We start from the raw sequence: 12,732 nt of genomic DNA on the forward strand, positions 1-12,732 counted from the left end.
GGGCGCCGTGTATGTCACCACGTGCCTCCAAAGGCGTCCTTTCTTTGGCCTGGCTGGAGCCCTGTACCCTCAGCCGGTCAGGAGGCATTGTCTCCCTGACCACTCAGGAAATCAAGGCAGAGATGTGCTCAGCAGGTATGGTTTAATGCACCCAAGCAGGTGGTCGTGGCCTCCCAGGGTGCTTGCTGAGGACCCAGAGCGAGTATCTGAGCATGGAGGGAGGGTCATGGGCGATTAGCAATGTCGACCAGAACCAGGGCCGGGGAGAAGTAAGGGATGCTGCCTCCTGCCGTCCCTGCTCCCTGCAATGCCTGCGTCCCCAGTGTTGGGATCAAGGGGGACAGCGTGTGCTCGGGGTCGCTGTCCAGGCCCGTTCTGACGTCTCCCAGGCCGGCATGGGGAAATGCCTGAGTCAGGCCAGGCTGGGGCCTGCCTACGGGTGTCCCAGTAGTGCTCACACAGCCCGGGCCGGGAAGATGGGCTCACCTGGCCTAGCACAGGAAGGTGCGCACGCAGCTGCGGATGTGGGCCCTGCAGATGGGCATAGCTGCAGGACGGGCGCACACTCTGCACAGACCAGGTGGCCGCAGGGCACAAAGACGATGGATACGGCGCGGTCCAGGCACACCTTGCACGTCTGCTGCTCCTGCAGGCGCTGCAGCTGCTCCTCCACACTCTGGGCTCCTGGGGGCTCAAGAACCCCCCGGCCCCCTCTGGGCCTGGGCTTCACCTGGTCCTCCACAGGGAGTGGGCTTGTGACACCATCCCACACCCTGACCTCCACACGCTGTACTGGGCTGATGGGGGAGGTGGGCTGGGGCCAGACCAAGAGTATCTGGCACCAACCAGCCCAGGAAAGCCACCCCTCCCACCACAGGATACAGGAGAGCTGGCCCCTGGTGGGTCCCCACCTTCACCTGGCTCCCCAGCACCCAGGTGGACCTCTCTTCTGGGCGTGGATAGGTCAGGACCCGGGTGGACGGGAGTCGTGGGCAGTTAGGGATAGACTCTTGGCCTAGGCCCCCAGGGGAAAGCGAGGCTGGGCCCAGAGACAGGGCCGGCCAAGGGCGAGGTCCAGTTCTGACAAGAGAGCGCGGCAGGACCAGCCCAGGCTCCCTGACCCCTTTCCTCCCACTCCATCCCACAGCAGGCCAGAATCTCCAGAGCCTACCCCTTTGCCAGGACACTGCGCATCCAGCCCCCCGTGCAGTGGCCACGGATGCTGTGTGCCGGGTACTATGGGCGCAGTGAGGGAGGGCTGTGCCCAGAGGGATGAGCAAGGAGAAGTGGGAGGTGGGCAGCGTCCAGAGAGGCGGAGGTACCTCTGGCCCCCAGCGCCTGGCCTCCTTCCTCTTCCTGGAGCAAGTCGGCCACCAGCTGGGACGCGGACACGCTGGTGGGCACCGCCCAGCGGTACTTGTGCAGCACCAGCCGCTGCACCTGGCTCCGCCTGAAGCCCATTTGGAGCACGGCCCATACCGCTGGGCACTGGCTCCACGCAGACCACTCCTGGCCGTCCCTGGCATCTGCAAGGCAGGGGGAGGGGCGCTGGACCGAAGGCAGGGAGGGGCTGGGGCCTCCGGGTCGTGAGAGAGAGGCAGATGGCCCCACACTGTGGCCATCACCAGGGCCACCCTAACATGAGGGCCTTTTGTGGCCATCACGCCGCTCTGTCCATGTCCGAGTGGGCTGTGGTCCACTGAGGCGCAGCAGAGGGTCAGACCCTCTCGGCGGAGGGGCTGTGTTCCCCGAGCCTTTGTTCAGAGGTGCCACCGTGGGGGAAAGGTGGTAAACCTGTCCACCAAAGCCACCACGGACGCCCCGGGTGCCAGGCACTGCTCCCACAGTGTCCCTTGGACCCCATTTAACCCCAAATGGGGTTGGCACCGTCCCGTTTCACAGCTCAGGGCACTAAAGCTCAGAGAGCAAAAGTCTCTTACTCCAAAGTTGGATAGAAGAGCTGGATCTGAACCCAGGAGCCCCTAGTGCCCCTCGGACCCTGCCCACAAAGCCCTGGCACGGGCATAGAGCAGAGCTCGGCCCCTCTGTGGGCTTGTGACTACAGCCAGGTCGGCTCACGGGCCAGCAAAGGCCACCTCTGCTCTCCACGCCCTCGTTGCCCAGCCCAGGATTGGCCATGCCCTCGGTGGCCTGCTCGGTGGTAGCAGGGGACAGCTTCGGCCTCACTCGGAGCCCTGGACACACACGCAGTGCCTGCATGCAGCCCCCCATGAAGCAAGCCGAGGCAGCACCCTCGTGCCTGGTCAAGCAGCCTTCGCTCTCCCTGCTGGCCCATGGGGGCACACCCAATGGCCACAGTGCAGGCTGCAGGGGCCCGGGGAGCAGAGCACAGGCCATATGTCATGGCTCACCCGAGGGGGCGGCATCTTCTGGTTCTCCCTATTGGTCCTGGAAGGAGGCAGAGAACACCTGTGCCCTGAAGCAGGGGTGGGGAGGGACCCTCAGCCCCCGCCCCCATAGCTCTAAGGAGAGGGGGGACTCACCCAGGAGCCGACCTGGTTACAACAAGACTCCTGGACGCTGCAGACGAAGTCCCTCCCTTTCGTCTGGAGCAGGAATTCACACCTGAAGAAAACGAGTTCAGAAGCCCATTGGCAGTGGGCTTGGGCTGTCAGAGCCCCTCACTGTCAAGTTCAAGCCCTGGGGAGCTCCTCAGGCCAGAGTCCGTCTTCTGCTCCCGGGGCACCCACAACGCCCTGCAGGGGGTGGGGAGGGGCCTGAGTGGTAGGCATTCACTGGGAAGGCTGTTTTGGAATCAGCCCCTGTTGAGCATCAAGGAAGAACCAAGAAGAATGCTGTCCTCAGAGGGGCACCCCATCCCCGAGACTCATCCCCCCACGCCCATGCCCAGCCCTGGCCTCTGTGAGCAACCCCAGGACTGCCTGCAGGACCCCTACCTGGGGAACCACTTGGCGTGCTCGGTCCAGGGGTCGTCCCCTTGCTCCCAGCTCTGCAGACCCCCGTGGCAGAAGAAGCACCTCATCTTGTCCTGCTGGCCTGGGGGGAGCAGAGATGCTGGCCCTGCCCATGCCTGGCCCCTTGGCACAGCCAGGAGCCCCCCACCCACTGGGCCAGGTGTGTCCTCAAGGCTGGGGGCTCCCAGGTGGCTGTTCCTTGGGGGTGGGGGCCATCTGGGGTGGCTCACAAGCAGAGGGGGGGCTCTCACTGGCCTCGGCCACACCCTTTGCCCTGTGTTCCCCTCGGGTTTCATGTGCTCCCATTTTCTTAAAGGAGAAATGGGCTTCCGTTGCCTGGGGCACCTGCCAGGCCTGAGGAGAGCAGAGGAGAGGAGGGCATTGCCTCGTTCACAGAAAGGCAGGCGGGTCAGTGGGGGGCCATGGTGGGGCCGTGGGCGATCAAGTACCCCCGCACCTCTCCCTGAGGTGCCACCTCCCCAGGACAGATTCCCAGTGACAGAGAGAAGGGGACTGTCTGCTGCTAGGCTCACGCCTCCATTTGGGGGTGGGGGCCCCTCGTCTCTCCACACCCTGGCGGCCCTCACCATCGCCACCCCATGAACATTTTTGTCATTTGGTGCAGAGACTGCAGATCGGGGGCTGCCACAGGCACATCCCACCCCAGACCTCTGAGAGCCTGTCCCTGGACCCCCAGGGGCCCCGCAGATGAGCCGCTCACCCCCGTTCCTTCTCTCGGCTCTACCTGCCCCAGCCACTGACCTTCCCCAGGGTCCATCTGTCCTGTGCTGTTCTGGCCCCTCCCTGGTGCACTTGTCGCTATCTGAAGCACACGCTCAGGAGACTCCAGGGCTACGGGACCCCCAAGCTCTCTTCATCAGGCCTGGACCCTCCCTGCTGTGGGGGCTGGGCTCCACGGAGAAGGGAGAGCCCCAATCCAGAAGAGTCCCTAATGGCCCCCAGGACTCACCGGTGTGGAAGAAGCCGGCGGCAGCCAGCAGCTCAGGCCGCACCATGGCGGTCAGCGGCCAGTCATAGAAGGAGGCCAGCTGTAGCTCCTCGGAGCCCATCCCGGGGAAGGCAGGCCTCGCAGATGGGACAGCCACGGCCCCGGCCCCCTCCTCCTCCTCTGCCAGGGGGCGCAGCTGGCCCAGGATCTGCCCGTCCGTGTGGTCCCGGCCTCCCCAGGACAGGGCGCTGCCAGTGTCCTGGCCCAGGATGTAGCCACACAGAGAGTGGGGTCCATGGTGCCCCTGTGCGGGGCTGCCACCGGCTGTCCGGCAGCTCCAGTGTGGGCCATGGCCCCAGCTCTTGGCCCTGTCCTCGGGCCCCATAGTTCTGCGGGGCCTGACCAGTTCTGCAGCAGTGACGGGCCCCCAGATGGCCAGTCCTGGAATGTGCACAGTCAGCTCGCCTCAGGGCTTCTGACCCTGGGCCCAGCCTGGGGACAGCAGTGGCCTTCACCTCCAACAGCTGGGAGATGACAGCAGGCACGATCCTGCCCCTGAGATGCCCCAGGTGGGGGAGTGGCCAGGGGGCCGGGAGGCAGCTGGGACCCGCTGCTTTCTGGAAGGGGCCAGCCTGGCAGCTGGTGTCACATGTTCTCCACAGCGGGGATGTGTCACGTGGCTCCCTGGCAGGGGCTGCACTGGTGGGGGCCGTGGGTCTCCCTCTGCTCCACAGGGGCAGGGGTGTCTCTCTCGGGACAAGGGGGTGAGGAGCAGGAGCACAGAGACCCCTCCTGAGGCGGCAGAGGGCTAGGGCTGGCGCTGCCTCCAGGACCTCGGGAGAGGGGGCAGACAGGAGCGGTCCAGGATGCTGTCGGTCAGCTCCCTGTCTCTGGGCCTGGCGCCAGGCATGGCCTCTGGAAACAGAAGGTTCCAGGCAATCTGAACTATGCAGTTAGTGCTGTGGGGAGGGTAGGGCAACCCCCCTCTCGCAGGGATGACCTGGGGTGGCCGAGGATGCAGGGGTGCCTAGTAAAGGGCTGGGCCCGGGCCCTGGAGCCCTTGACCTGGACGGTCTCCTGCTGGGAACCATGGAGCCACAAGGGGCTTGAGACGTGCCTTTGCCCAGCCCAGCCGAGCAGCAGGGCCTCAGCAGGTCCCTGAGCAGCTCTTGTCCTCAGGTCATGAAGATGGGGGGACATCTTCATGCACCCTGCCCTAGGTTCCTGAGGTTCTGGGGAGGCGCTGGGCCTGAGCTCGCCTCTGTCACCTCCCTCACCTCCCTCAGCCTCAGAGGGGGGATCTTTGTGACTAGGCTACCAGGGACTAGGCTTTGAGACTAGGCCACCACACATCTTGAGGTCAGTTTTCCCGTTTGAATTAGAATCCCTGAGGCCGCAGTGACCCAGACACCAGGGACCTTTGGGGAGGGTTGGAAATTCCAACTACTTGTACCTGCTGCATCGGGCTAGTCCCGCGGCTCAGGGACGACGGGACCACCCCTGCCATAGCCTCCCCTGGGGTGCCACTCTGCTCTGCCTCAGAGCTGGCCCACCTCCCCAGGCCCAGCTCTGGGACACACCCTCCCTGCCACGTATGCTGGGGCCCCGTCTGCTGGAGGTGCCCTGGCTCCTGGTCTGGAGGGGCCCGGGGTTCGGGACTGCACATGCTCCAGGCCCAGGTTACAGCCGCTGGCCACATGGGGTGCCCCCTTCCCTGGACAAGCTTCCCTCAAACCTGGTCACAGCCGCATGGTCTCCACCAACCAGCCCAAATGCAGGGTCCTGGCGCCCCCAAACCTGACAGCTAGGGAACACGGGGCCAGGGCTATAACCCGGGGAAGCTGGAGCTCCCCAGTGAGCGAGTCGGAGCCCAAGGACACAGAGGCTCTGGGGTGAAAGGGACAAGAGAGGAAGACTGGTGGGGAAGGGGCCCACCCCCAGCTTCCCCCGCAGCCTCCTCATCCCCAGGAGCACAAACCTCCTCCCGCTTCCCAGAGCAGACGTGGCTCGTCCGCTTGCTCAGGCCCAAACCCTCTCTCATCCCAAGACCTCTGCCTCACTGTTTCCATCCGGGTGTGGGCACCTGCCTGCTCTCAACGCGTCAGCCTTTGAAAACAAGTTCGTTAAGATTAAAAAGAGGAAGCTCACTGTGCTGGGTAGGCCCTTTGCTTACAGTGGGGGCCCGGAGTGGGGCTAACTGCCCAGGGTTGGCCGTGAGAACATGGCCAGGGCCAGGCAGGCAGGGTGGGCCACGCCACAGTGAAGGTCACAAGGAGGAGCTGGGTGGAGGGGGTCCTAACCCAAGCCTGGAGGCCCGACCTGCCTGCTGGCCTGGCCTGGCGTCCGCCCCAGCTGCCCTCCCTCACCTCCCACACGGAGCGGCATGAACCCAGCACAGACGGAGCAGCCCGGCGACCACGTTCCTATATACCAGCCACACTTGCGCCTCACTCCTGGGGGGACAGGGGTTGCTGTCTCACCCTCGAGGAGACCCCATCACCGTCCTGGCTGTACCAGCCGCTCAGCCCCGATGTTGCCGGGGTCCCAGCGAGTCCTGGAAACCCTCTTCTATCAGATGCCCGAAGCCACCTGGTTTCCTGCAGGAAATCTCGGTAAAGGGTGTGGCCTGGAAACCAGGCAGCAATTAGCATCTCCCCTGCGCCCCTCCTCTGCCCACTCCTGGGCTCCTGAGGCTGAGTCCAGGGCTTGGTGGGTGATGGTGCTCAGGGCAAGCTACCCCAGGAGGCACCACTCTGGTATGCGGATTATTTCGAGCTGAAGACAATAAGGACTCAGAGAACTCAGGAAGAATATTTGAGTTTCCCCTCCCAAACTGCCTAAAGAATTTAAAACAAAAGATCTGTTTCAGGAAAGAGTTGTTATCCTGATGGCTATAAAGATAATGTAGGATAGAGGTTACAATAGAAAAGGCACCAAGCCTCTTTTATCAAAAACTCTGTCTCTCCCTGACCACATTATCTATAGATGACCCTAAAAAGAATTGTCCTCCTGCCCTCTGAAGTCCCAGGCCACTACCCACCCCCAACACGTTCCTCGCCTTTAGCTGCAATACTTAAGCAAGCAGCTTAGACAAAGGGACGAGTTGCTCATTTCTGAGTTTCTCCCATGTACACATGTTATTAAACTTGGTATTATTTTCTCCTGCTAACCTGTCTTGTTAATTATTTGGCCAGCCATAAGAACCTTAAGGAAAAGGGCAGAGGGAGATTCTCCCTCTCTCCCGACATGGGCAACTGAGGGCGGGACACCCGGACAGCTTCGGAGTTGTGGGAGCAGTGGGTCACGTCTCCCAGGAGAAGGTCTCGCGGGCCAGTGAAGGAGGCCAGACCCCAAAGGGGTCTTCCCGATGTGTTGGTCTCAGGATGTCTGGGTTGTCACCTACTCTCTGCTCTAGTGCCCCCTCAGCACCGTGCCTGGGACGCGGAAATACTGGTGATCTTTGGCCCCTTCAGCAACCCTCGAGTGTGCCCATCCCTGGGGCCCTTTTGGAAGTTTCCTTGGGCAGCAATCCTCTGCCCCTGTTCCACCCCCACACTTGGGCAGACAGGGAGGTGGATGAGAGTCTCCAGGCAGCAGGGCGGCATCCCCTGGGGGCACCTCTGTGATCTGTTCCCTCAGATCCCAAAGCTTTGGGGCTGGGAGAGGAAAAGCAGTCTCCCTCACTTCTGGAAATTCCAAACACGCATTGTTTTGCTAATTACGAAGTGGTAGGAAGGAAATAGCCTCCTGTCCATTGCGGGGGGGGGGGGGGGGGGGGGGGGGGGGGGGGGGGGGGAGTGGCGGAGACACTGAGCCCCAGGTGGAATCTGAGAGCAGACTCCCTGGATGGAGGTCTGCGCCTGAGCTGGGTGACCGCCCATGAGAGCAGCTGTCACCTCGCAGAAGGACCAGCCTCGGCCTCTACTCCTCGGCAGCCACCTTGGAAATTCTTGAGATGAGGAATTACCCGTGTGTTGCTTATATAATTAAATAAAGAGAAATAGGGAGCTAAAAATAACTATCATGTGCTTATTCCGGAAATTTTGAGAATACCAAAAAGACAAAGAAAACAAAAGTCACCGTCTGAACCAGCCCTGTGGCACCATCAGGGCCAGTTTCCGGATTTGACCTTGCCTCGCTCCATGCGAAACGTCACCATGGGGAGGGGTGCACTGGGCCTCATACATTTCTTTGCAACTCTCTGTGAATCTATAATTATTTCAAAATAAGCAACTGGAAAAACCGCCAGCCTTCTCTCCGGTGAGAGGTCAGCTGTTGCTGCTCTGTTTCCTCCAGTCTCGCTCTGTGTGCCCATTTTTCTCACTTAACATCGTGTGTCAGCTTTTAAGCTTGAACAAACATCTGTCAGTGCCTCGGACGGCTCACCTCCAAGACCTTGGGGTCACTGTGAGTCTTTATGATGAAATCTCCTGGTAAGATGATGCCAAATGGGAGATGTGGGGGGGAGACCTCCAGGTCAGCCCGATCTGTTTACAGACGGGACCCTGAAGACCAACCACCCAGGAGCCAGACCAGATCCCCACTCTCCCTGCAAGATTCAGAACCAAACTGAGAGCTCCCTCCTACCACTGTGGTGGGGCACCCCCACCGGGGACCTTGGGGCCTGTGGACCCCAGGGGCCGCTGGGCATGTGGACTCTGGCTGGCCAGGGGCCTGGAGAGAGCTGCGGGCAGAGCCACGAGAGGCCAGCAGAGGGCGCGTGGGCCCTACCGAGGGCCTTTCCCCACCCGCTGAGGCTGGACAGGCTGGACCTTAACCGAGCTGTGGGCTGAGCGCAGTGGTCTGGACCACAGCTTCAGGGCTGCCTTGGCGGCCCAGCCCGCATCTCCTCGGGCTTGTTAAATCAGGTTATTTCCTGGCATGAGTGGCCCTAGGCCTGGGCGGGACAATTGGCTTCTCCTTGAGGACGATTCAGCACAGCTGAGCCTAGCTCCTTCCTGCCCCTTCCCCAAGCCCAGGCGCCCCTCCAAGCTGAGCCAGGAGGCTGAGGGATGGACCCAAGGCATGGTGTGGGGCTTGAAGGGGAAGGAGGGAGGGTGAGCAGCAGCCTTCTGGTCCCACAGCCCTGCTGAGCCTGGAACATCCACCAGCTGGACATCCACAGGCCGGCCCTGCTGTCTGTGCATCATCTGGAAACTTGAGAGGTCCCATCTCTGGCCCTAGATCTTAGCTAGGAATCCAGGGGATTGTTGGGTTCAGCTTAAGGAAGGGCTAGATCAGGGAGGTCACCAACCATGATGCGGGGTTCCAGGGAAATGGGAACTAATCGGCTGCAAGGGCAAACTGATACTGCATTTCCCAACTCCATGCAAGCAGAGTTTGAGGGGTGAGCAGATCATAGGGGTTCAAACCTCTGTACTTCTGTCTCCCCCTCACACCCTGGATTTTCAAGCCCATAAGGAGGCACTGTTTGGGGTAGGGGTCTCATGCATGGGTTGAGCGTGGGTCCTGCAGAGAAGTGATGCCCGGGCTGGGCCCCCAGTGCCCTCAGAGTGAGCATGAGGCTCAGAGGAGCCACCGGAGGGAGGGACAGACCACCAGGGGCTTCAAGGGAGGCTTGGGAGAGGAGCTGAGAATGCCGGGCAGAGAGTGGGGAAGGGTGTCCTGGGCAGAGGGAATAGCATGGTGGAGGTGCGTGGGGAACATGTGTGTGTTGGTCCTTGTGGGGACTGGAGGTGGACGAAGCTGCAGGGCTGTATGGGGCAGGTCATGGGGACCCTGGAACCAGCCAAGAGGTGCTAGCTGAGCAGTGCTGGGCTTACAAGCACACCTTGGGCCCCCGACGCCCTCCCCTGTGGGTCTGCAGTTTGGGCCTGAGGTTTGCATGTCGTGCATCGTCATGGTGGCAGGACTCTCAGCTGCAGATGACAGAAACTCAGAGCTGCAGCAAAGAGGAAATGTCCTGCTTCATGGGACCAGAAGCACGGAGGGGACTGCTTCGGCTATGCCGGGCCTCAGGCTTCTTCCTTGCTGGTCTGCCCTCCGGCTGCATCATTTCCAGGCCCAGGTGGCCGCTGACAGCTCCTGCGCTCACAGCAGCATCTCATCCCCAGAGACCCAGCTGCCGTCTGGCCTGGGGTTCACAGGCTCTGATCAGGCCAGGTGAGGCCCGCCCTCAAACCACAGGGACCGAGGGGGCCTCCCCAAAAGAACAGCAGGATATGTCACTCTACAGAATGGGGCGATGATGGCATGAAAAGGAGCAGGCCAGTGCCTAATGGGGACAGCCAGGCGAGACTTCCCAGTCCCGGGACAGTCGCTCCAGGCCCCAGGTGCTCCCTTTGTCTTCGAGGGCTGTGATGTCCAGCACCACTCTCCTCACTGGCCCCCAGGCCCCTCCAGGTGCCAGTGCTCTCTCCGGGGCTGCCCCTGCTCACCCTCATTCCTGTCCCACCTGCCTGCCTCCCCGGGCACCCGGCCCAGCCATCGAGGCCCCTCCCTTTCAGGGCCACCTGCAGCTCTTGCTGTTGGCCCCTCTCCGCCCCTCCTCTTGGGGCTGACCCCCCCCCCACCGTTTCCTAGCCACATTGGCTCCTGTGGTCCCCCCTCTTTGTGAACCTCTGGTGGAGAGTCCTTGTGGCATCCTGGGGCCCCGTGACGCAGGATCAGCCTCATGGCATTCCATACCCTCAGATGGGCTAGCTGGCGCTTGGGGTTTAAAGTTCTGCAGTCACCATCTTAACAGTCTTAATACTTTTGTCTTTGAATCTGTGTTTTCTAAGGTGATGTCCGATGGGACAATGGGGCATGTGTCGGGGGCTTGGGGCCTCCCTGTACCTCTTCCCCTAGGACCGATTCTTGGTGGCTCACTCCCCCATCCCCCACCCAGTGACCTTGGCCACCCAGAGACCTCGGCCACCCCTCGCCCCAGCAGGGGTCTGGGTGTGAACATGGAGGGGCACCGAGTCACAGGGATGGGCTCAGGATGTCTATGAGGGTCTGTGCTCCCCCTGTGAGCACCCTCTGCCCAAGGGAGCATGATTTTAACTAGCAAATAATAAACACCATGACAGGTCCAGAGAGAGAGAGTGGAAGGAAGGAAAAAGCCTCTTCCTGCTTTTTGAACAAGGCCCCACATTTTCACCCAGCACTGGGCCCTCCTGGGCTGGGAGCTGCCCTCCTGGTTGCCGGGCGAGGCGCCTCTCCTCGCCTGAGCAGCACGGGGTGCTTTTGCAGCCGCATCACCTCATTGTCAAGGCCGACACCAACTGAGTTGGGACAGCGCTGCAGAGCAATCCAGTCCCCACTGTTGCATCAACCACCGGGCAGGGCGCATCCATGTCCTGCTCCCACAGCCGTGAGACGGCTGGGCCCTAGACCACCTGGCACTGTCTTTGGGGCAGACGACAGTTCACTGCTGAGGCAGAGGATGCCCTTGGCAAAGTGGAGTTAAGACACTGCAAGTGCGACTCCTGGAGAAGCAGGGAGGGGCCGACCGGCTGTAGACTAGCATCTGGAGGTTGGGGGCTGCTGGGCCCCTCGGGGAAGTCATGCAGGGTCAGAGCTGAGGGGTGCCCACCGAGGACAGGGCAGGCTGCCGGGCACCAGGAGCTGGTTAAAGTCCTCCAGCTGGCCACGGATTAGCTGCGCGGCTGAGGCAAGCTCTTTAACTTCTGGGAGGCTTAGCTGCTCCAGGAACCCAGAACCGCTTCTAACTCACTAGTTTGCTCTCTACCTATTAGATCATGCTCTTCCCACACCCTGAGCTGTCTTCCCACCACGGTGCTCAGCAGTGGACACCGGTGTGGCCCAGCCACGGGGAGCTCCCTTCCAGTGGGCAGGCAGCTGCCTCTGTGCCCGGGGTCTGGGTCCTAGCTGGCGAGCGTCTGCCCATCCTGAGCGTCAGTGCGGGGACAGGCCTCAGAGGCCTTCCAGAGGCCAGGCTGGCCTCTCCTGGCTCTGTCTCCGCCTGATCCAAGGTGCCCTGTTTACCCGTCTTTCTCCCCACCAGGCCACGGGGCAACATCTGGCGCATTCTGTCACCCTGCCTGCCTGGTTCTTGGTGCACAGCGAGAGTACTCAGTGAATGCTGATCCAGCCCAGCTACTGCGCAGGCTGTGTAGGCGTCCCCCCTACAGGGGGAGCTCCACAGTGCAGGACGGCCTATGTACCCCAGCGCTCCACATAGAGCTTGCAGTAGGTGCTCAGTTAACACTTACGGAAGGAAGGACCCAGAGATGTATTTAAAGAGAAGAGATTTTAGAGCTCCCCATGGGAATCGTGGGAGGCTTGTCAAGGTTACTCCCGGGGCGGGGTTGGGGGGATAGGGAGAACAGGAGGAGCCCGGAGAACACGAGCAGGTTCTGTTGGGATGAAGCAGCTCAGCAGAAAGCACAGAGGGGAGGTTTCTGGAAGGAGGCTGCTGACCCGGGCCGATCCCTGATTTAGCTGAGGAGGTGACCGGGGACCCGAGAAAGGGTTAATGGGGGAAGGAAGGCGCTGAGCGTGAGTGGCTGCTCCGGCTTCTTCACCTGTCCGCGATCAGCACGCGGGTGCCGTCGGCGCCCACACCTGGCCGACCAGCGCCTGCACGCGCCCCCAGGGCCTGCCTACCCGCGCGCCCCCCGAGCGCACCATCACTGCAGCTGCCATGGCGCAGGCTCGAAGCCGGGCAGGTGCACAGCCGGGCAAGTGCACATCTGCGGCCGCAGCCCACCCGCCGCTTCCCGCTCGACCCCCGCGGCGCCACGGGACACACCCACGTGACTTCCCGGGCTCGCCCCGGCCCCGCCCCCGCCGCGTGAGATTGGGACCCGGGCGCGAGATCCGTGCCGTCGGGCGGCGGCGCGCAGGCGCGGCGCGTGACGGCCTGTCGACACTCCCGGC

At 62.2% G+C, this 12,732-nt stretch overlaps 1 protein-coding gene across 1 annotated transcript; it reads right to left on the reverse strand.

Annotated features, from left to right (window-relative positions):
* Nucleotides 1-491: 491 nt before the first annotated feature.
* BIRC7 (baculoviral IAP repeat containing 7) lies at nt 492-4,270 on the reverse strand. The gene is given in 8 exon segments (XM_058563404.1): nt 492-538; nt 541-814; nt 912-1,015; nt 1,323-1,526; nt 2,097-2,325; nt 2,505-2,586; nt 2,919-3,018; nt 3,907-4,270. Coding segments are annotated over 8 exon segments (1,404 nt in total).
* Nucleotides 4,271-12,732: the final 8,462 nt, after the last annotated feature.

Source organism: Diceros bicornis, chromosome 19 (assembly GCF_020826845.1).
Source record: "Diceros bicornis minor isolate mBicDic1 chromosome 19, mDicBic1.mat.cur, whole genome shotgun sequence".
Taxonomy (NCBI): domain Eukaryota; kingdom Metazoa; phylum Chordata; class Mammalia; order Perissodactyla; family Rhinocerotidae; genus Diceros; species Diceros bicornis.